The sequence below is a fragment of the Bos taurus genome, chromosome 21 (genome assembly GCF_002263795.3).
Source record: "Bos taurus isolate L1 Dominette 01449 registration number 42190680 breed Hereford chromosome 21, ARS-UCD2.0, whole genome shotgun sequence".
In the NCBI taxonomy this organism is placed as follows: domain Eukaryota; kingdom Metazoa; phylum Chordata; class Mammalia; order Artiodactyla; family Bovidae; genus Bos; species Bos taurus.
The window spans coordinates 24,541,503-24,565,756 of record NC_037348.1 but is presented as its reverse complement, the minus strand read 5'-3'; the positions used below and the strand labels follow the sequence as shown (position 1 = coordinate 24,565,756).

Here is a 24,254-nt window from a genome sequence, read left to right as displayed (position 1 = left end):
GGCCTCTGAGATCCTGATTGCCTTGGTTGCTCTCTGCTGCCTTCAGAGATTTTTAAAAATCATCTTGTATTTTGAAATATTTTTAGACTTACAGAAAAGTTGCAAAACTAGCACAGAGAACTCACAAGTGCCCTGTGCTCGTCTCCTAATGTTAACAACTTACAAATAACCTTCATGATTTAGATTTATACTTGAGTATTGTCTTGTTTTCCAAGCTGATAACAGCAGGACATGACTACTGACTTGTTGAATGAGAAAAAAAAAAAAAAAAAAGGAGCCAGTAGAGAAGGTGAGATTTTTGGTTCAGGGCTTCTCAAAGCACATACTATTCGGCTGAGACCTCTCCCATGACCAGAGATGGGTGGGAAATGCTCTATCTTACATGCACCCCCTTGGAAATCAACAGTGCTCATTTCCACTTTAAAGTCTCTGAAAAGTCTCTTTGAGTAGGTCTGCTTAATTTTGTTTATCGCCACGTCTCCAAGGACATGATGAAGGAGCTGTTCTTTTGTACGACTCTTCCTCGTATCCCGTGCAGCAGGTGTTTTGTGGCACATGTGTTGGCAAATATGGTTCCAAAGCACGTTCTGGCATCCTGCGGTATAAAATCTGCTTCTTTACGTTTTCTCCTAGGTTCTGGCTTTCTTGCTGTCTAATTTCTTGCTTCATAAAAGGGAAAAAGTTGGAGAAGCCAAGAGTTCTTTGAAAACAGATATTTTTTCTTTTTTTTGCACAAGCAGAAGTCCAAGGCTGTGTTAACATTTACCACTAAAACCCCAACACATCTAGATGAAAAGCAAAAACTTCATGTCTCCCAAATAAATGTCTTTTGCATCACTGCTCTGTTGTAGTCTTTGAAAACGGTTTTTATTTTCCCATTATTGATTAAATTGGAGCCCACCAAGAAGTAGATGGTGAATGAAGATTGTCATCTCTGATTATAGCAACAGGCCATCCTGCTGCTAAGTCACTTCAGTTGTGTCTGATTCTGTGCAACCCCATAGACGACAGCCCACCAGGCTCCCCCGTCTCTGGGATTCTCCAGGCAAGAACACTGGAGTGGGTTGCCATTTCCTTCTCCAATGCATGAAAGTGAAAAGTGAAAGTGAAGTCGCTCAGTCATGTCCGACTCCTAGCGACCCCATGGACCGCAGCCCACCAGGCTCCTCTGTCCATGGGATTTTCCAGGCAAGAGTACTGGAGTGGGGTGCCAATCCTGGGACAGGTTTAATTGGCAACATGATCCTTTTTCTTACAAGGGGAAGATAACAGGAGACACATTTCCCTAGCTATGTGTATCTTAGATTCTTTACTTCCATCTTGCAAGCCCAGGTCAGATGCAGTGTTTGTGATGGAGAAGCTGGATCGGTGAGGGCTTACTAGTGGTTAAGGCTGAAGAGGGTAGATAGAGTTTTAGACTAAAATTGGGACACTTTTCCACTGTCTGCCTCTTCACTGTGTGTGTGTCCCTTATCTCCTAATGAATCTCCTTGTCCCCCTTCTGGTCAGTTCTGGGAATTTCTTGGCACCTTCTCATCCATTTAATTTGCTTTCCTCCGTCTGGGTTTGAAGAACAAATTGTGCTTCTCTCTATTCTGCATCTCATTGTGTTACGGCCATTTACTTCTGCTTCTCAGTGTAAGTGGTTGCAATGTATTTAAGGAAGTTTATTTATTTTTGGCTATACTGGGTCTTCGTTGCTGCACGGGCTTTTCTCTAATTGTGGTGAGCAGGGGCTACCCTCTAGTTGCAGCGCTCAGGCTTCTCACTGTGGTGGCTTCTCTTGTTACGGAGCACAGGCTTCAGTAGTTCAGCATGTGGGCTCAGCAGTTATGGTTCCCAGGCTCTGGAGCACAGGCTCAGTAGTTGTGGTGCATGAGATTAGTTGCTCTTCGGTATATGGGATCTTCCTGGACCAGGGATTGAACCCATGTCCCCTGCATTGGCAGGCAGATTCTTTACCACTGAGCCACCAGCTGCTGCTGCTAGGGAAGCCCTGAAATGTATTTAGATTGATTGATCTTTGTACGTTTAGCATATTGACCTAGTTGGTAGACTTTCAGATGTTTGTTTAATTAGATTGAATGACATGTATCCGTTTGAAACATGGAGATGTTTTTTTTTTTTAATGAATTTAAAGTAACACATTGATTTCAAAACACTGATTTTGCTGCATCTCACAGGTTTTGATATATCTTCATTATTAATTTTTTTTTGATAACTCCTCTTGGGACTTCCTTTTAAACTCGTTGTTATTTAGTACTGAATTCTAAAACTTTATACCTGCGTATTTATTTATATTGGATTGATTTCTAATTTAATTGAATTGTGGTTTAAAATGTGTTCTGTATGGTATTGACTGATTTGTGACCTAGTAAATGATCACTGTTTCTAATGTTCTATCTGTACTTGCAAAGACTATATATTATCTGTTTATTAGTTGGAGGGATATATATATTTGTTCATATTTTATCAAGGATATTAATTTGATCATTAAAACTATATGTATCTCTTCCAAGTTATTTTCTTTTAATCATGTTTGATCTGCCAGTTTTCTGAGAGAGTTGTGCTAAAAATCTCCTTAATGATTGTGGATTTGTTATTTCAATTATTTCTCTCAGTTTTTGCTTTATTTTTTTTCTAAGTTATGCTGTTAGGTAGATTATATTATACCAGAATTTTGGTGAATTGCTCCATTTATTATTAGATCAGGTCTCTCCTTATTAATTTTGTTGTCATTCTTCAGTTGCTAAGTTGTGTCTGACTCTCTGAGATCCCATGGACTATAGCAGGCCAGGCCCCCCTGTCCTTCCCTATCTCCGGGAGTTTGCTCAGATTTATGTCCATTGAGTTGATGATGCTATTTAACCATATCATCCTCTGTTTCCCCTTTTCCTCCTGCCCTCAATCTTTCCTAGCATCAGGGTCTTTTCCAATGAGTTGGCTCTTCACATCAGGTGGCCAAAGCATTGGAGCTTCAGCTTCAGCATCAGTCCTTCCCGTGAATATTCAGGATTGATTTCCTTTAGGATTGACTAGTTTGATCTCCTTGCAGTCCAAGGGACTCTCAAGTTTTCTCTAGCACCACAATTTGAAAGCATCAATTCTTTAGCGCTCAGCCTTCTTTATGGTCCAACTCTCACATCCATACATGACTACTGGAAAAACCACAGCTTAGACTATATGGACCTTTGTCGGCAAAGGGATGTCTTTGTTTTTTAATACGCTCTCTAGGTTTGTCATCGCTTTTCTTCCAAGGAGCAAGTGTCTTTTAATTTCATGGCTGCAGATGCTAAAGAATCTGCCTGCAATACAGGAGATCTGGGTTCAGTCCCTGGGTTGGGAAGATCCCCTGGAGAAGGAAATGCAACCCACTCTAGTATCCTTGCCTGGAAAATCCCATGGACAGAGAAGCCTGTCGGGCTACAAAGAGTCAGACATGACCTGGCAACTAAACAACAAGATAATTTGTCTATTAATATTTTCACTCTCCTGTGTGTTGCATTCTAGGTATGTCTCTTAAAAGCTCTATATAGCTGGATTTTAAAAATCGACTCCATTAATTATCCTTTCATGTGTTGAACTTATTTGCATGGATAATGATTACTGACCTTCTTGGACTTGTGATTACTATCTTAATTTTGTAGTTTCCACTTATCACCTTTTATGTTCTCCTGAATATCCTTTATCTTTGTTTTCTTTTGGATAGGAAAACATTGACTTTCCACTGATGTGCTGGTATGGATATTATGTTATAACTCATAGTACTATATGTATATTAGTTGTTTTGTGCTTTTAATAGTTACCATTAATTACATAAAGCAGATACTTCTCATACCTTATTAAATCAGTTACGCCATTCATTCTCCATCTCCTCCTTAACACAAATGAACCTTAGTGTGTTCAAAATAACGTGGTCCAGTGGTTAAGACTCCACACTCCCAATGCAGGGGTCCTGGGTCGATCCCTGGTCAGGGAACTAGATCTCACATGCCACAAGTAAAGATCCCACTTGCCGCAACAAAGATAAAAGATCTTATTTATGTTTCTACTAGAGAAACTGCCTTGTGTTTACATATGCTGCTGCTGCTAAGTCGCTTTAGTCGTGTCCGACTCTTTGCGACCCCATGGACTGCAGCCCACCAGGCTCTTCCATCCATGGGATTTTCCAGGCAAGAGTACTGGAGTGGGTTGCCATTGCCTTCTCTGGTGTTTTACATATAGTAGGTGCATAATAGGTGTCTGTTGAAAGAGTGAGGAATGTGTATTTTCCCATATTCTTAACTATGGTTATCCCCTCCAATGATTTTCTTAAAGGACTTCGTCCAAAAAATCCAACAATTTGGAATTGAACATTTTTTTTGGTAATAATTTGAGTCAAATACTGTGATAACGAATGATTGTACAAACAATTACTTGTGTTTATTTCTACAGCTGTTTAGTGAAAAAATAAGTGGTGTTGAAGGAACAAAACTAGATGACGAATTTCTGGATATGGAAAGGGTAAGAGAACATTTTAATGTGAATTATCTCGTAAATTTGACTTTTACTGTGATATGAGATATACTGGTATCGTAAAGGATGTTAGAGTGGGGGTCTAGGAGGTATGAATTAAAGTGTAGATTATGGAATCCAAAAGGCAGTTCTTTGATTACTTCCAAGTTCAAATAAAGATGCTGGCCCTTGAGAGATGGGCTATGGCTAACTGGTGCCCTCTACTGGACAAAGTCAGAATGCTCAAAAGATGGCCCATCTTGGTGAACAGTTTCAGCCGAAGTAATTGTGATTAAGTATCTTGGAGAGTCAAAATGTATTAGTGGGAGAAGACTCTTCAAATACTGTAAACATTGATCTAATGTGTGGAGGACTCTGTTTCCATGTGTTACAGCAGCTGCATAACAATTTTTATCTTGGTTCTGCCACTGGAACCAGCTGCCTCTACTTGGATAAACTGTTTCAAACTTTCGTGACCTGTGAAACAAGGATGATAATGTGTGCTCTGCTTGCCTCACATGGATGTTTTAAGAACTATGCAAAAAAAAATTATATGTGTGAAAGCATTTAAAAAATCCCGTGAGTGTACTATAGAAATGATTGTTATCACATTCCAAAGGAAGACTATGGCCTCCGTGTCTCTGAACAAGCTTCCAGGTCACCTGTGTGAAGTCCTTCTCTGTTGTTGTTTAGTCAAAGTCATTTCTAACTCTTTTGCGACCCCATGGGCTATATCCTGCCAGGCCCCTCTGTCCATGGGATTTCCCAGGCAAGAGTAACGGAGCGGTGCCATTTCCTTCTCCAGGGGACCTTCCTGACCCAGGAATGGAACCTGTGTCTCCTGCATTGGCAGGCATGTTCTTTATCACTAAGTTACAAGGGAAGCCCATGAATAGTTTAGGTGGAGGCAGAAGTGGGACCATCACTACTTATCAATCTCCTCAGTTCCCTTCCCTTTTGTTTTGGGACCTTTAAACATAACCCTGTGTTAATAACCAGACTCCCCCAATGAGAGAGGGCTGAGAGAAATCAGAGCTTTCTCTGCTTTCCAAGGAAAGGCTTCCTTGGGTGTAACATGGAGGATACAGGCTGTAGCAGGTAGCAGGGCTTTCAGCAGATGCTGGGGAAGGGAGTCCAGCCCCAGAACTGTGCCATGGGGTGTGTGTGTGGGGTTATCCTCTACAGGATGCCCTGGACCTGGCCTCACTGTCTTCCGGGGAGTTTCTTGTTTCTGGGTGAGCACAGTTAATTTTCTAGAAATGTTAATGCCTTGACAGAAAGCTTATTTTGTTTTGGTTTTGGAAACAGTTTTGGAAGAATGAGAAATACAGAACATTTAAACATCACTGGCATACCTAAAATTACTTTAAAATTTCTTGATAAATAAAGATATTTTATGCAACTTTATTACTAACAAAGCGATTCAGTTGAAAGGTTAAATTTAAAAGCACATTTCAGGAATTTTAGTTTCAGTTGATGGACTGAAACCTCTCTTGATTACTTCTGTTTCCTCGCAGAACCCAAGTGAGTGACAGAACAAATATAAAAATAAAATTATTATCTGTTTTATTACAGCATCAAAAAGCGTGGAAATATCTAATAGGTGACAAGAAGCTTTAAGGACTTTCTACAACAGGTGAATTAGATGATATTAGACTCACCTGAAACATAACGTAGACATGACAAAGTTAATGTTGGTTCAGTGGTAAAGAACCCGCCTGCCAATGCAGGAGACGTGAGAAATGTGGGTTCGATCCCTGGGTTAGAAAAATTCCCTGGAGGAGGGCATGGCAACCCACTCCAGTATTCTTGCCTAGAGAATCCCGTGGACAGAGGAGCCTGGCCTGGTGTAGTCCATGGGGTTACGAAGAGTCGGATACGACTTAGCGATGGAACAACAACAACAAATGAAGATATTCCATGACAAGTGCTAACCATATGCAACAGAGGAATAAAAGTGATGTCAAAGTAAAATCTGAGGCTAAAAGAATACTAACTGGAAAAAGAAGATTTTAAAACATAGGAAGATGTATCATGCGGTCTATCAGAATACTATGACATCATATAACGTTATGCATCATATAACATGGCATCTAAATATAGAGGGCAAAAGCAATCAGAAAAATATAGAGAACTGACAAAATGCATAGCTTTCCCATAAAATAACAGATTAAATTGACAATAATAAATAGGACCATAGGGGATTTGCATAAAATATGACTAATAAATTTGATTGTAAGTAAATATAGTCTTCATTTCTCAAATTGAGAATTTATATTCACTTCAAATTCCTTCAAAACCGTTTCAGTAATCAATTATTTACTGGACTGTAGAAAAAAAAACAAATTTCCTAAGTAAAATCGTAGAACACAAGAATTACAAGGAGGGTATAGTTTCCAAATTCTGGATGTTTGGAAATGGAAGAACGTGCAAGAGGAAATGGAAAGTAAAATTAAAGATCACTTAGTCATGAGAACTCTGTGTCAAAACCTGTGATATATAGCTGTCTTAAATGCATTTAATAGAAAATAAATGTTGGAAGAGAATGAATAAATCATTCAAACCAAAAAGTAGGAAAATAACAGCAAAACAAATCACTCTAGGTGAAAGGAAGAAATCAATACAGATAAATGAGAGATTAATCAAATACACAATAATAACAGCAAAAAGGTAGAATCAATCAATAAAACCAAGAATTATCTTTTTTTGAAAGACCACTTCTAGTAAGCGTGAGCAAGAGAGGGAGAAGGGAAAACACAGATAAACTACATAGGGAATAAGAAAGATACAAAGACAGATGTGGATTCTTTAAATAATTTAAAAAAAAAAGAATATTGTATGTAAACCAGGACTGCCAGCAGCTCTGTAAGGACTGAGGTCTGGGAGTGTCAAGAACCTAGACTTTGGGGCACCTCAGAGGTAGGTACCAACACACATGGAAATTCTAGGGTTAATTAGCCACCAAAGATGCCCAGGGAGGCATTACAAAAATAATTGTCACCTTTGCTTTCTCCCATATGTCCTGGTGGTTTGCTGAGATATGTACATTACATTTTCTTCCTTTTTTTAAAAAAGATTTTTCTTTTTTTTGATGTAGACCATTTAAAAGTCTTTATCAAATTTGTTACAGTATTGCTTCTGTTTTATGCTTTGGATTTTTTGGCTTCGAGGCATGTGGAATTTTAGCTCCCTGACCAGGGTTTGAACCCATACCCCTTACATTGGAGGGTGAAGTCTTAACTACTGGACCATCAGGGAAACCACTTCATTGCATTTCCTTAATCTGAACACATATACCCACCCTACTGCTGCTGCTAAGTCGCTTCAGTCATGTCCGACTCTGTGCGACCCCATAGATGGCAGCCCACCAGGCTCCCCCGTCCCTGGGATTCTCCAGGCAAGAACATTGGAGTGGGTTGCCATTTCCTTCTCCAATGCATGAAAGTGAAAAGTGAAAGTGAAGTCATTCAGTCGTATCCGACTCCTAGCGACCCCATGGACTGCAGCCTACCAGGCTCCTCCATCCATGGGATTTTCCAGGCAAGAGTACTGGAGTGGGGTGCCATTGCCTTCTCCAATACCCACCCTACCCCCAGTATTTCCACTTATTCTAGAAGCAAGGTTTTGTTTTTAATTTTTTTTTGTTTTTATGCAATGAGTTATTTTTTCAGTGTTTATCTTGATTGACCACATTTGCCAACATGGTTAGTGGCATCCTCTCTCATTTGTAAAGGATTCGTTCCCTGTATTGATTCCTGGGCTGTCTTGGAAGCACTGCCAGTATGTGCAGAGTTTTGGGCCATTTGTTTCTTGGCGTTTTTCCCCCAAAGAAATAGAAGAGTCTAAGTAAAAAAAATTCTCGCCTCTACCTCCTTTCACCCTCACCCTTCAGAGGTGATTCTTAGATACCTGGTGACTTTTCATGTCCCAAGAGAATTGTGTACATGGAATGACCATTCCAAGTTGTGCTTTAATTAATATTGAATTTATACAAAGTTATAAATCTCAAACCCAGGTCTTAAGCCTTAAACTAAACATATGGATCTTATTCATATATTTATTAATTTCAGTATTGGGTTTTCCTTGTTGCTCAGTGGTAAAGAATCTGTCAGCCAATGTAGGAGACATGGGTTTGATTCCTGGGTCGGGAAGATCCCCTGGAGGAAGAAATGGCAACCCACTCCAGTATTCTTGCCTGGGAAATCCCATGGACAGAGGAGCCTGGCAGGCTACAGTCCATGGGATTACAGAGAGTTGGACATGACTTAGTGACTAAACAAGAACAACTTCAGTATAGAAAAATGGCAATCATTTTTAGTGAACTTCACTTTAGGTTCCATTAAGTCATACACTTAACAGATGAAATGCTTACACATTTATCACCAACTCATTATATAATTAGGCAAATTCCCTTAGAGTTTTCAAACTACAATACAAATGCATTGCTTAGGATTCCCTCAAACTTATTAGGCAAATTCCCAAATGGCGTAGGATTCCCTCAAACTTAACATCAAACCTAAAACAAATATTTATTTTCATTATTTTGATGATTTTTAAATTGTTCTCATGAGTGGAATATCCTTTTACTTTAAAACATTCTCTTTTTGACCATTGATGGTATCAAATAAAGCTATTGAAATGTGCATAATTAACTTTACTCTATGTGCTCACATTTATCTTCTGGTTAACCAACAGCCAGAGTGTCCAGAATTGGTTGGCTTGGTTTTGAGAGACCTTCAAGTATATCCAATAATCTAGTGGAGCATAATAACTTTTCCAAGTTTCCTAAATATTACATTAATATTCATTTTAATGCTGAAAAAGAAGTTAGTGTTCTCCACTGTCATTGGGAGGAGCAATTATTGAAAGGATGTCCCAGAATCTAAAAGTTAAGAAAATATCCCCTCTACCCAAAATGTTGAATTTAAAATCATTATAACAGTGTTGTTATAAATACTAACTTAATGAAATTTATTCTTCTGTTTGTTTTTCTGTTGAATTTGTTTGTCATTTATTAATATTTTTATGTTTCTTTCTTTTTTTTAAAGAAAATAGACATTACCAATAAAGCTGTCGCAGAAATTCTTTCAAAAGCCACAGAATATCTTCAGCCAAATCCAGGTAAAGTTAGAAAATGTCTTGAAATATTCAGTTGTTCATTCACAGATTCTAATAACCGAGTTTTACTGAGCATCACAGATTCTAACAACCAATATTTACTGAGCGTATGGTTGACATGATCTAGAAACAATGTCCTCTATGTCCAAATAATGAAATTAAGTAGTTTAAAGTTGAGTGACTAAAGGTAGTTGCAGTGTTTCTTAGCTGATGACAAGCAGGGCAGAGACTTCTGTGAACTATAGAGACATTATTTGGATGGAGTCTTGATCTCAGAGCAAGAGACTTCTGCATGCATGCGTGTATGCTCTGTCATGTCCAATCCTTTGCAATCCCATGAACTGTGACCCACCAGGCTCCTCTGTGCATGGGATTTCCCAGGCAAGAATACTGGAGTGGGTTGCCATTTCCTTCTCCAGGGGATCTTCCCCACCCAAGGATTGAACATGCATCTCCTGAATTGGCAGATGGATTCTTTACCACTAGTGCCACCTTGGAAGCTCTAAGACACTTTTCTAAGCAAAGAGATGCTTTGGAAACCCACTGAATATTTTGTCAATACTTTCTTATTCAGTTGTTTCTTCTGTTTTTGTTTTTTTTTTTAATTCTGCCATCCTGTTCTAACGGGGTCAATGACTTTGAAACTGCTTTCACTTCGTGGCTCAAATGCTGATGAAGTGAATCGGATAAACCTGAGAAACACGAGAAGATCCACTGTTACTGCAGCTTCTTGACAGGAGGTCTTTCCTAGGCACTGAAGCAGGATTCCCTTGATGAAGTTTTCCCAAGTTCTAAATTATAGAGACCAACAGAGGGCGTCCAAGCTTCGAATTCTGTGGATTTCCAAATCTGCTTTTACTTTGTATGAATTTATTATTTGTATATAATTACTATGATTCCCTCGGCTGTAGGAATCAGCACACATCCAAACATCTGAAAATCTAGGAAATAAATCTAAAAACATACATTGGATAAAATATTCTACATTTTAACAGGATCCTTGGGTGTTTTGTAGGCACATTAGTTTGGGAAGCACTCGCCTAGAATACATGAAAATAAATATGTAATTATTAAAATCAGAGAAAATAAAAATCTATCCCATTAGTGCTTAAAATTATCTCAAAGATCACCTAGCCTGCAGAATAAAATCCCAGATCCTTAGCTTGGAGTTCAGTTCATAGTACCATTTTCCCCTAAGTATTTCCTGATTTGTTCTATATTAATTTCTTCTTCAGTCAAAGCAGCCTACCCTTTATCTGTTGGTTATAAACCATAAGCATTCCATCTTACACTATTTCTGAACTTTTGAGATGGGGGCATCTTTCCGTCTTTATTCGGCATATTGTTATATTTTCTTTTCTGTATACCACATAAGACTTTATTTGTATAATGACATCTTGGAGTTTTTGCCTTCCAAGAACTATGTATGAACTCCCTGAGGGCAGAGCATGTCTTAAGTGTCTCTTTTTTAAAATTATTATTTGACCACCTTGAATGGCATGGGGGATCTTAGTTCCCTGATCAGGGATTGAACCCATGCCTCCTGCAGTGGAAGCTCAGAGTCTTAACCACTGGTTCACCAGGGCGTCTCTGTCTTAGGTCTCTCTAAGGTCCTAGTAGTTAGCATGGTGTGTCGCACAGAGCTGGGATTAGTCAACCCTCATGGCCTAGGTCAGAGAAAGGATCTAGTGGCCACCCACCATTTTCCTTGGGCCCAGAAGTGGAGCTGCACCCAAGGGACCATCAACACAGACTCCTGTTCCCCATGGGAGTGTTTATCTCCTACTGGTTCTGCTTCCTAAAATAGGAGTGTGCTGCGCAGTGCCCTGGTACCATGAAATTGAAGATCATCAGTCTGGATACACTCTTGGGGGGCGGGGTGTTAACCACCAATTGGTTTGAAACACCCACCTCAGCCATTCTATTCTTAGTTTGCAGTCGATCCCTGGGAAAATATGTCTTCCCCAGTGTCAGCGTCTTGACTCAGTGAGTTAGCCATGGGTAGGGTAATGATAGCCTGGTTACTATAGTATTATTTGGGAGTCAACATAATTTCTTTTTCTCATCATGGCCCTTAGCACCTATCCTAGTTAATAATCTAGGAAGCCATGTGAGAAACTGGGTCGCCCAGGGCCCTTCCTGTCTAGGTCTCTGACATTGAGTCCAGGGCGACCTTGATTTCGCAGCCGCATTTGTTAAATGCTATGTACCTGTCACTCTGCCGTGCCACTTTAAGGAATTACAAATGATAATGTTTTTAAGCATACAGAGCTAAGCTAGGAATGCTGAACACTATGTCGAAGATCCGAGGCCAGGTGAAAACTACGGGGTACCCGCAGACAGAGGGCCTGCTGGGCGACTGCATGCTGAAATACGGCAAGGAGCTCGGGGAAGGCTCCACTTTTGGTGAGTATCACCATGCCACTGGGAGAGCTGAGCATGCAGCCTTCGTCGAGTTTTGGTAATGCACAAAACCTTCATTTTAACAACCCTTATTAATTTTTCCTATTATCAAGAAATGCATGTTCAGGGCTTCCCTGGCAGTCTAGTGGTTAAGACTCCGCACTTCCAATGCAGGGGCGAGGTTCTATCCCTGGTCAGGGAACTAAGATCCTGTATGCCACGTGGCATGGTCAAAAATTAAATTAATTAAAATTTAAAAAATAATACATGTCCATCGTAGGACATTTAGAAAACATAGGCAAGTGAAATAAAAGAAGGTGCAGCATTACCCATAGTTACCCCCCCAGTGACGGGCCCGGTCACGCTCTTTGTTGTTTGTTGTTCTTTATATTAATACCTTTGGTTTATTCTTGTATTTATTCATATACAGTTTTAAAAATATTAAAGTGGGGTTATAGTATATATACCCTAATTCCCTTTTGTAATCTGCTTATTCCCACTGACTATAACACGGTGCATGTTGTTAAACAATCTTCCACAGTACTTTCCACTGTTTTTTTGGGGAGGATAGTTGCTTTACAATGTTACGTTAGTTTCTGTCGTACAACAGCGTGTCGCAGCCATGTGTATACACGTATCCCCTCCCCGCCCTCCCCCTCCCCCCACCCCACCCCTCTAGGGCGTCACAGAGCACCAGGCCGAGCTCCCTGTGCTGTGCGGCAGCTTCCCACCAGCTGTCAGTTTTACGTGGGCTCGCGTGTCCGTGTCAGTGCTGCTCTCCCGATTCACCCCACTCTCCCCTCCTCACCACACGTGCCCACATGTCCATTCTCTACGTCTGCATCTCTACTCCTGCCCTGCAGGAATGGGTCATCTGGACCATTTTTCTAGATTCCACATATGTGGAATATATATGATATTTGTTTTTCTCTTTCTGATTTACTTTACTCTGTATGACAGACTCTTAGCCCATCCACATCACTAAAAATGACTCAGTTTCATTCCTTTTCATGGCTGAGTAATATTGCACACAGGCCTTTTTAAAGACTGCATAATATTCCATATATCCATAGTTTGTTCAATGGATCCCATTTACTGGATATTTAGATTTTTTAATGTGAAAAAAATTTACACAGCATTTATGATAGCCACTTTCCTAGATAAAGCTTTGGAAATATCCAAGACTATGTTCTTAGATGAAATTCCTAGTAATTAAGTTGCTGAGTCAAGAGGATGCTTAGTTTTCAGGTTTTTGAAGCATAATTTCAAATGACCCTCCAGAAGGGTTATACCATATTGACACTCCTGCCAGGAGGGTATGAGAATGTTTCCCAGCACAGTTACACTAACTCTGAGAGTTATCCTGTTAGTTTCCTTTTAAATAACTGGTCATGTGATTTCTAGCAAATAGAACTGGTATCTGGGCACTGTTGTAACTTTGTTTTTTGGATTGTGTGTGAGGCAGGTTTTTTAGTCATGTTTGTCATCATCTTTGTGAGTTTTATATTTGTGTCTTTTGCTTATTTTTATATTGAGGTGTTCATTTTTTTTCTTACTGTTCCGTGAACTTTTTCTTCTCTGTAAATATTTATCTGGCTGCACCGGCTCTTGGTTTCAGCATGTAGGATCTTCCGTCTTTGTTGTGGCATGTGGAACCCTTAGTTGTGGCTTGTGGGATCTAGTTCCCTGACCAGGGACCGAACCCCGGGCCCCCTGCACTGGGAGCACAGAGTCTTAGCCAGTACACCACCAGGGAAATCCCTATGAGCCTTGTTCAGTGGTCAGAATATTTACTCTTTGTCTGTCCAATATGTTGGATGAAGTTTTGCCCCAGGTATGCATGTACCTTCTGCTGTTGTAGATAGAGATCATTTTAATGGAAAAAGATTTTTGCTTTTTGTTTAGTGGGGCTCATTGATCTTCCTTTGTGGTTTATGGCTTTGGTATCATGTTTAGAAAAACATTTCCACCTCTCCCCCTCCACTAGGAAACTGTGCAAATGTTTATTTATACTTCATTTTCATACATATGTTTTCTTTCCTTACCTTTAAATTTCCAAGCTCTTGAGTTCAATGGACAAATACTGTATAATAGGGTTTTAATTTTCTGTTCTCACAAATACATAGCTAGTTGCCCTAATACTTGATTGAAAAGTTCAACCTTTCTCAGCTATAGCTTTTCTGTTATAAAAATTTATATATAATATTTTAAATTTGTTTCTGATCTTTCTCTTCTGTTTTCTGGATCTGTACTCTGCTTTGATCAAGTACCATGTTGTTTTAAATATCATCATTTAAAAATATATTTAACTAAAATTTCCCCTAGATATTATAAAAATTTCACAGACATACTCGCCTATTTTATTTTTCCAGATGAAATTTAGCGTCCTTTTAAGTTCCCTCTACCAAAAACAAAAAAATATTAATTTAATTTTATTTTTTGCCACGTTGTGTAGCTTGCAGGATCCCCAACCAGGGATTGAACCTGAGGCCCATGGTCATGAAGGCACCAAGTCCTAACTGCTGGACCGCTAGGGAATTCCACAAAAAAGCGTATTAAATTTGATTGAGATTACTTTAAATTGATAAATTGTGGGTGAATTGAATTGTTAAGTCTTCCCGGAGAATTTGGCATGTTTGCTCCTCTTGTAGTGGTAACAAGGCAAGAGATGGCAACTGAGAATTCAGATATTAGGCCATAGTAATTCATTTAGGAAACTGGGGGGAAAGTCTTTTGAAAACTTATTAAAAAAACCACCCTCAAATGTTAATTAGTCTCAGAGGGTATCAGTGTCCTTTGGAGCAATATAATGTGAATTTTATTTTATTTCCTGGGTGATTGGGACCAAGATGGCCTATCCCTTGTTCTGAAGGCTGACCAGTGAAGGGAATAGGAGAGGCTGCCGGGCAGGCCCTGACATCCATGGACAGTCCTGCAGTGCATCCGGTCAGGTGACAGGGCAGGGGCTTCGATGCAAAGATAGTTTGGTCAGCTTGGTCACTACAACCCTCCTTGTGCTCAGTTTCCAGAATGTGTGCGTGCATGCTCAATCGCTTCAGTCTTGTCTGACTCTGTGTGACCCTATAGACTGCAGCCCGCCAGGCTCCTCTATCCATGGGATTTCCCAGACAAGAATACTGGAGTGGGTTGCCATTTCCTCCTCCAGGGGATCTTCCCCACCCAGGGATCAAACCCAAGTCTCCTGCATCTCCTTCATTGCCAAAAGATTCTTTACCATGAGCCACCTAGAATCACCGCCTCCCCACCCCCGCCCCGAGTGCCTACTTGCGTCTATTGTAGGTTAGCTGGTGCCAAATATCAGGGTTCCATCCAGCTAAAGCTGCCTGTGGCTGCTCAAGCCCGGTGGGACTGGCCTGCACCTCACTGCAGGAGCAGATCCTGCCCACCCTGTGTGTGTGACACTGCCAGGCTTTCTTTCATCAGAAAGGGCCGGGAGCCTTAGAACCGTCTCAAGAATACAAGGAGTATTCAATACAAGGCCTCAAGAAGACCTAGAAGCCAGAAGCTGACATGAGGATTTGTTCCCTTATTTCTATTGTCATCTTTATTGGTTAATACTTAGCCTCCATGAATGAATCCTTTTCATTGTTTACAAAGAGGGATTTTGTTCTAGTTTCTAAGGAACCTTTGGTGCCAGTTCACAAAACCACCAGTTTAAAATCAAGGAGCTTTAACCCCCTCTAGTGGCGGATACGGCAAGTGCCTCAGTCTGTCGGAGCTTTGGTTTTTTTGTTTTGTTTTTTTAAACTGTACATAATTGTATTAGTTTTGCCAAATTGGTTTTAATTCTCGGCAGTGGAAAGTGCAGAAGCAGTGAGGAAAATGTGTAAAATGGATACTTTTTAGTTTTAACATTTTCTTTTCTCAGGGTCAAGATTCAGAGGTCCCAGACTGAGGACCTTGTTTCACATCATTGATCATCACAAACTTTGGGGAAGGAGTTAAATAAATATCACTGTTAACTTAGATTTGAAGTCTACTAAAGAACCTTTTTTGTTTGTATTCTCTGTTGAAGGCAGTGCATTGATAGAAGTTGGTGAATCCATGAAGCTAATGGCTGAGGTGAAAGACTCTCTTGATATTAATGTAAAGCAAACTTTTATTGATCCACTTCAGTTACTACAAGACAAAGATTTAAAAGAGATTGGGGTAAGTTTTCTAGGCTATAAATCTGCCTGTTGCTACTTAATATGATGTTTACACTGTTTAAAATCATTAGAACATTTCCATAGCGACTCAGTGAAAGCATCATCTTACTGTGGGTGGTAAAATAATAACTCAGTTATGGTAACCTGGCTTACCAGGAAAGAGTCCTAGGACAGTTAGACCTTTATTCTGTGTCTTATTGAAGCCAGCTAGAAGCCAAGCTCAAGATACCTATTTCTACAGTCGTTTTTCACATAACAAAATGATTCCAGAACTTTGTACTGGTTTTTTGATCATCAAAATCATGCAATACTCGTTGCATCTTTCTTTTTTTTAATGCCACCATCTATTACTTATTTATTGTTTTAACTTTTATGTTATATTAGAGGATAATTGCAATATTGTGATGGTTTCTTCTGTCCATCAGCATGAACCGGCCACAGGTATACACATGTCCCCTCCCTCTTGAACCTCCATCCCACCTCCCTCCCCATCTACCCCTCTAGGTTATCACAAAGCACTGGCTGGCTTTGGGTTCCCTATGTCATACAGCAAATTCCCACTGGTTATCTGTTTTACATATGGTAATGTATGTGTTTCAGTGTTACTCTCGCAAATCTTTTTTATTTTAGCTTTAAAACATGTTTTATTTTATATAGAAGTATAGCCAATGTTGTGGTAGTTTCAAGTAGACAGCAAAGGGACTCTGCCGTACGTATGCATGTATCCGTTCTCGCCCAAACTCCCCTCCCATCCAGGCTGCGTCTTTCCATTCATTGCACTAGTGATCATTATTTTCCATTACTTCTCATGGAAATCAGTATCTAGGAATCAGCATTTTGTGTTTAGTGTTGGTGTGAGTCTCTTAGTCGTATCTGACTCTTTGCGACCCCAAGGACTGTAACCCTCCAGGCTCCTCTGTCCATGGGCTTCTCCAGGCAAGAATACTGGGGTGGGTTCCCATTCCCTTCTCCAGAGGATGTTCCCGACCCAGGGACTGAACCCAAGTCTTCTACACTGCAGGCAGATTCTTTACCGTCTGAGCCACCAGGGAAGCCCAATTTTGTGTTTGGAATATGTTAAAAATGGCCCTCCAGAGCATATCTAGGAGCTTTCAGGGACCCGTAAATAATCACACACCACTTGTTTCGTGGTGTTTTGGCAGATGCGCAAAAGCAGCCTTGAGACTTCCACCCCACCAGGGACTTATATTCTGGAGGGACAGCCTGCACTGAGACCTTCTTTGGGCACCCTCTTGAGAAGCTGCCCAGAAGACCTAACTCCTGGGGCCTTGAGGAGTGATCTGAGTGCAGCTGGGGACCAGCTTGGAAGTCATCTGAACTTTGGGGAGATCCCCCTTTTTCTTTTTCAGGCCCAGTGATTCTCCTGGTGTGGTCCCAGGACGAGCAATAGCATCATCATCTCATGTTAGAAATGCAGATTCCTGGGCTGTATCCCAGAGCTTCCCAGGGGAGAGTCCTGGGTGCCCATGTAGACGTTTAGAATTCACACTGAAACCAAGGGCTATGGAGGAGAGGAGGTTGAACTCAGGGAGGTTGAACGAAAAATGAAAGCATCCATTCAGGAACTCCCAGAACTTTCTGCTACCCCATGCCCAGCACCTCGCTCAGCAGCTTACTCCCACTGTCCTCCTTTTTCTCTTCCACATCAGGGCAATTGGTGTCTGTTCTGCTCCCTCAGCCCAGTCCTCCACTGGGCCCCAGAGTCCTTCATCCTCACCTCCTCAGGGCCTTTGCCACATCCTTCATCCTCTCTCCAGAACCTCCCTTCTTCCCCTTTCTCTCTATTGACTTCTGGTTAATGTTTAAACACATCAGCACGGCAGCCCTTGACTCCCAGCCTCACAGCTCGGCCCCTGCAGTCCACTCTCCACATTGCAACCAGAGCGGTCTTCCTAAGGGACAAGCCCCCCAGGAGCTGCCCACTGGGAGTAAAGATCCAGCACCTTAGTCCCTAATTCCCAGTCCCTCCTTCTCTCTGTTGATTGACTGATTGGGATTGATAGCTCGCCCCTTCCCACTTGAACTCTTCACCCAGCCTCATTGAATTATGTACAGTCCCCGTGGCACTGGGCTCTCTCTCTATTCTTTGTCGTTCTCCTTTTCTCCCTTCTCCTGGCTAAGCCATCTCACCTCACAGGTCTCAGCTCAGATGTTCTGTCCTTGGGGAAGCTCTTGTTCTCTGCTGGACTTAATCAGGTGCTCCTTGTGCTGTGGTGTCACGGCTTCTCTGTTTCTGTTGTTTGGGAGAAAGTGCTTTGGAGTAAGGAGTCAGGTTTTGTTCACTTTTGTAGTCACAATGACTAGCACAGCCTTTGTACTCACAGATTATTATTGAACAGATGATCCTAGAGAAGAGGTATGATGAGCTGTGGGGACACCAAGGTATCTTTCCCAAATGCAGAACCTTTAAACCAAACACCTCCTTTGTGGAAAGACATAATATACCATTTCTTCTTATGCTGTTGTCCTTGAAGAAAGATAGGAACTTCACCAGATGACATTACTCTTCCACTTGACCTGGTTCAGTAGGGTGGCTGGATATGAATGTGGATCCTTAATAGAAAGTGGGGTAAATGTTCAAAATACACATAGCCTTAAATGTTTTCCCTATGCAAAAGATAATTTTTAAGTGGTACCTCTTGTTACTCAGCTCTGGTTTGATGGAGAAACTGTATACATTCAAACCTAATACTATAGACGATCAAGACTTGTGTCCAATATTCAGTAGGCTTTTCATAGTCTCAACTATGCTTGGACCTCCTGAGTGGAAAGCCCATTCATTTAACATATGCCTGACATATCTATAAAAGGTCTTGTTGGATTCAAAGAGCTTTTACAGACATTTCATCACCCATAAGTAGCCAGGTTAAGCCCACCTGTCCCCATTTACACCATAGTTGTGGAGGTCTGGAGGGGTTTAGAGACTTGCCCAGAGTCACGGAACATGTAAGAGAGGTGGTTCTGACTTTTTGTCTCGTATTTTTTTCACCCACCCATTGTGGACGTTAGAACCAGTGCTTCCCACTAAAAAGAATAGTCAAGCTACCCACATGCTTCAGTGGGAGAGTCTGTTTTGACTTCCACTTTCAATATCAAATATCTGTTTCCCAGGGGTTATAATCATAAACTCCCTTGACCTGTATAGTGATCCCTTCTATAGTATTTCTGACATGAGAGCCCTCAGCTTAAACACAGACTGTAATGGGGAACTTACTACCACAGAAGGCACTGTGTTCCACAAATGGACACCTCTAATATTAGTAATTGTTTTACTTTGTTAAAGAGATCATACTTTCAGTCCTCTGTGTGTATTACATTCATCAATAGTGTTTATTCAACTTATTTTGTAATTATGTGGGAAATTTATGGAAGATCCCTAAGTATTCAAGAGGATACTAGAAATTTGTGCTTTATAATCTACTTCTTAGTGAGGAGTTGCCAAAATAAACATACATTTTTGGGAGTATAGTTAATTTGGTTGGAAATTACTTGGAAATTAATGGAACTTAACTGAAGGGTTCTATAGAGAACCTTGGAAAATTAATCTAAAAACTGATACTGCATCTTTATGTTTCATATAGACACTCATTCAGTTTATCTTCCATCCATCCATCCATCTACCCATTCAGTCATTCCACAAATATTCCTGGTTGACCAGCAGTGAAAGTCGCTGCTAATAGATGCCGAGTGCATGCAGAAGAAGTGTAAGGTGGGGTCCTGCCCCCTAGAATTTATGCTGAGAAAAAGCAGTGACTATTTTCATAGAAATGCCAACAGTCTGTTTGTGTTGTGTTTGAGTGTAACAGTTCTTTGAAGGACTCCTTTGTCTCTTAGCACCACCTGAAAAAGCTGGAAGGCCGCCGCCTGGATTACGATTATAAAAAGAAGCGAGTAGGTAAGATACCAGATGAAGAAGTCAGACAAGCAGTAGAAAAATTTGAAGAGTCAAAGGAGTTGGCTGAAAGAAGCATGTTTAATTTTTTAGAAAATGATGTAAGTATTTACACCAAACAGGAGACTTTAATGTGAATGAAAATGTTGACTGTATGACAAGGGTCAGCATGCTGAGGAACTTGGGAGCCTTAGTTGTTACATATTTCTGGAATTTTCCATAACCATTATCTCCTGCCTCAGAAATAGCTTCAGACATCTAGCAAGTCCTGACTCAAATCTCAGATCTGGAGAGGGTCCTGTTTATCCTGGGATTACCTCAGAGATGTGCTCAGGTCAGCCCTGGGGAGGTGGGATTGTCTTGGGTGAAGTGCGAGGTAGACCTGCCGTTGTGATATTTGAGGCTATGCTATTGGTGGTTTTGCAGGTGAATGGAAAGCCCAAGAATATGGTAATTTGAAGTCTTGCTAAAACTGAAATGTGCTCTGTGAGGCAGATGTTTGAGGAGGAGCAGCTTCCTTGGCTCATGGGAAGCCTCACTCATCATCCAGCTCTCCGAGCCTTTGCTTGTCACAGTGAAGCTTCAGGATATAAAAGCATGGCCTGAGTTTTCCAGCTGTGCCCTTGTAGTACCTGTGAACTTGGGGATTGTGAAGGTCTTGACACAGATCCCTCAGAAATGCTAACATTCTCTTGTACCATGATTCTTGCCACCGGCTCTTATTTTATTTGTACAAGTAAAGTTAGATTTTGTGTGCATGCTCAGTCGCTCAGTCGTTTGCAGCTCTTTGCCGCCCATGGACCGTAGCCCACCAGGCTCTCCATCCACGGGATTTCCCGGGCAAGGATACTGGAGTGGGTGGCCATTCCCTTCTCCAAGGGATCTTCCTGACTCCGAGATCGAACCCGTGTCTCCTGTGTCTCCTGCATTGCAGGCACATACTTTTCCACCTGGGAAGCCCAGGTGGAAATGAAACTAAACAGATGGTAACCCCCAAGTGGACACCATGAAGGTTGAAAGCCACTCTTCTTTGCCTTGGCAATGAGAGGTCATTTGGCATTTTTCAAGAACACTTGGCCACCTGCCTCCCTCTGGAGTTCCTGCCCTAAGCCTGGCCTTGGCGAGGCCATGAGCCACCTCAGCCCAGCATTGCTTTGGACCTGTTTGTTGAACACTCCAACCCGTTGGAACAAGTCAGAGGATTTATATATCTGCAAAACTATGTTCTACTTACAATAATTTATTAAAAGGTACATTGAAGTCTTGCATCTTTTGAGTCAAGTCAAGCCAGGTGTCCTGAGCACCTTTTATGTGCCATGGTGATGTCAAGGGAAGATTATGTTCAGTGTTGACAAGACATTAATCCTGGAGGAAACAATTTGAAATTCCCATGTCCATTAGACCCCAGTGCCGAGAAGCACATTCTATTATGTTTCTCCTTTTAAATATTTTATCAGATTTGTTTTCTTTTTACACTTTATGAAAAATGAGAAGTGGTATAACAGTTTTCCCTTGTTGTTTGCTTTCCCTTAAAAATACAAATTTCCTTGAAATTATCCTTGAACCATAGGCCATTTGGTTTAGTTTTGTCTTGGGTTGCCATATTGATTCAAAAATGAAGTATTTAGAGAGTGTTTTGAGAGGCATCAGATGCATGTATTCCTTATTGGGCTGCAGTAAAGATTGCCCCTCCAGCCCTGTGCCCTTTAGAGATGGATTTAAACTCTGAGGCAAACATGCTGTCTAGCCCACGTGCTTTGTCATGACCTTCATTCACGATCTTTGATAAGCTATCGCAAAGTACGCCATTAGGGAGGCCTGAATCAGTTTCTCTACCCTTGGTGGTTGACCCAAGAGACCTGTTTTCCTTCTAGTATCAATCAAAATCAGAAATAATCCCTTCCTTATAAAAGCTCAGTCATTTGTCCATTTGTTGACAGGGACACTATTCTGCTTGTCTCAAATGAGTTAACCCATTTCCATGCTCCCCTGGGAGAAGGCTAGTTTGTAACTCAGGCCTCACAGAGGCATGAATTTCAGGGTTCCCCCTAAAGTTTCCTTCAGCAGGTAAAGGTGGGGTGGTTTCTTTCAGCTCTGAGGAGCATGGTCTGCTCCCTCGTTTCAGGACCTGGGTCTACATCTCCATGGAAATCGACCATTGAGATGGGAAGAGATCAAAATAAGGAAAGGGTGAAGGCCTTTGCAGGCTTCCTTGGTACTAGATTCCTTCTCTTTCTCTTCCCACCTTTCCTTGTGCTGTTTTTAGCCACAGTGGTCCTTACCCATCTGTGCTGCGGTTGCTGATTCTCGAGATAATGACAGTGCTAAGGACCTGATGGTGGTGGTGAAGATGACAGTGACGAGAGCTGCCATTTACGAAGTGACTCATGAGAGGGAGGCTGCTCTTAACTTTGCCTCTCCCAGGTTTAGAGTCGAGAAGACTCACAAGTTATTGTGGAAGCTCCGGAAGACTGCCTTCATCCTCTTCTTGTGGCAACCGCAGTTAGACCCAGAAAAGGACAGCCTTGTCTTTTTCCACGACAGTGTCTGGCTACCTCCAGGTGGTCTGGCAGTCTTGTTGAGGAGGAAAGGTCTGGAAAATGTTCTCCAGTTCCCCTTGATTCTCTGGCCAACGGGCCATTTGTAGGGGTTTCCAGGTGAGGTTGCTTATCTGTCTTCTCCATCTACATTCTCCCCACTGAGAGGCAGGGGGGCAGGCATACAAGGACGACAAACCAGCCCCCTGCCTGGAGGACAGGACCGTCTGGAAAATCATGTGGGCAGCTTGGGCCTGTGCCCACGTGGGGCTCCAGCTGCCTCCCCCAGGCCTGGTCTAGCCTGTAGAGCCACCCTCGGGGAGTGGGTGGGCCAAGCAGAAAAGTCGCTTCACAAACCCACTCTCTTCAAGAAAACAGACCTCCCGGGCCAAGACCCTCTTATCTTTCCAGTGCAGGGTCCATTCGCCCTTATCTCATCAATCAAACAGACCTCCTCCTCCTCCTCCTCCTCTGGTGTGGAAGGAAGGAAGGGGTGGTGAGAAGGACCTGAGTGGTTCACACTAACACTCCTAAGGGAAAGTGGCATCTGTTTTCCTGCCTATTGGGGGCAGAATTGGGAATGCGAGAATCAGAGAAGAGTCCCCTTTGGCCCCCCACTGTTGTCCCTGGGGGACTTGTCAGTAAGAGTGGGGCTGGAGGCCTCGAGTGTTACTTTACCTCTGGCTGGGGGCTGAGCAGCTTCCTTATTCTACACGCAGGTGCAAGCAGGAGGCGTTTGGGGCCCCGAGCTTTCCCAGGAGCCCAGAGGGGCAGGTTTAGGATGGTTCCTTTGCTGGGTCAGGCTGGGACTGCCAGTGCCCTCAGAGGCACCCAGAGCAATGCCCCCTAGGAGAGGGGCCCTTGTGCCCCTGGAAGTGAGCTTTGAGGTTGGGGGTACAGGGTATTCAGAATTTGGTTCCCAATCTCCACTGCCACTTTTTTTCAATTATTTTTACATATTTGGCTGTGCCGGGTCTTAGTTATGGTGCTCAGAATGTTTAGTGGAGGCATGTGAACTCTTAGTTGTGGCACTTGGGATCTAGTTCCCTGACCAGGGATTGAACCCAGGACCCCCTGCATTGGGAGTGGGGAGTCTTAGCCACTGGACCACCAGGGAAGTCCCCCCACTGCCATTTTCTTGGGAATGCTGAATCACCGCAAGACCTGTTAACATGCTCCTCTTCTGTCTTTGCAGAGAGGTTTATTCCTCATGACTTGACATAATGGAATGTAGGTCTTTGACTTTGGCAAGAGCCAGAAATACCACACAGAAGATGCCATTTCCCCAGCTCCATGAAGGCAGGCATCTGCAGTATTCTCTATGCTCTCTTGATACAAACGCCCAGCCTGGGAACCTTCCCTCTGTCCATGGGCTCCTATGACAAGTGGACTGACTAGATTCCAGATTCCTGGGTGCTTTTCATTGGTCTAGAGTGGAGTTTCCCAAAATTTATTCCACAGGATGTAGTTTGTGTTTTGTCAATAATGTCTCCACGGTCAAATAAGTTTGGGAAACCCTGGGTTAACCAAAACTAGACAGGTTTTCTTTATCACAAGGCTTTTCGGATTATATAAATATATGAAAAATTAATCTCTAAGAGAGTTCTAAGAGAGAATACA

General features: G+C 41.8%; 1 protein-coding gene across 15 annotated transcripts in view; it reads left to right on the top strand.

The window, feature by feature from the left end:
- The window catches only part of SH3GL3 (SH3 domain containing GRB2 like 3, endophilin A3), a 117,658-nt gene that overhangs the window by 49,274 nt on the left and 44,130 nt on the right, over positions 1–24,254 (top strand). For 7 of the 15 annotated variants that reach the window (XM_059879290.1, XM_059879294.1, XM_010817039.4 and 4 more), the window contains exons 2-6: positions 4,435–4,503; positions 9,543–9,615; positions 11,875–12,018; positions 16,052–16,185; positions 20,040–20,198. In XM_059879290.1, coding sequence (XP_059735273.1) covers positions 4,435–4,503; positions 9,543–9,615; positions 11,875–12,018; positions 16,052–16,185; positions 20,040–20,198 — 579 coding nt within the window. Of the gene's footprint in view, positions 1–1,578; positions 1,639–4,434; positions 4,504–6,069; positions 6,131–9,542; positions 9,616–11,874; positions 12,019–16,051; positions 16,186–20,039; positions 20,199–22,363; positions 22,755–24,254 lie in introns of those variants that run through there. The other 8 variants (XM_024982359.2, XM_059879295.1, XM_059879293.1 and 5 more) reach the window with 5 other exon arrangements.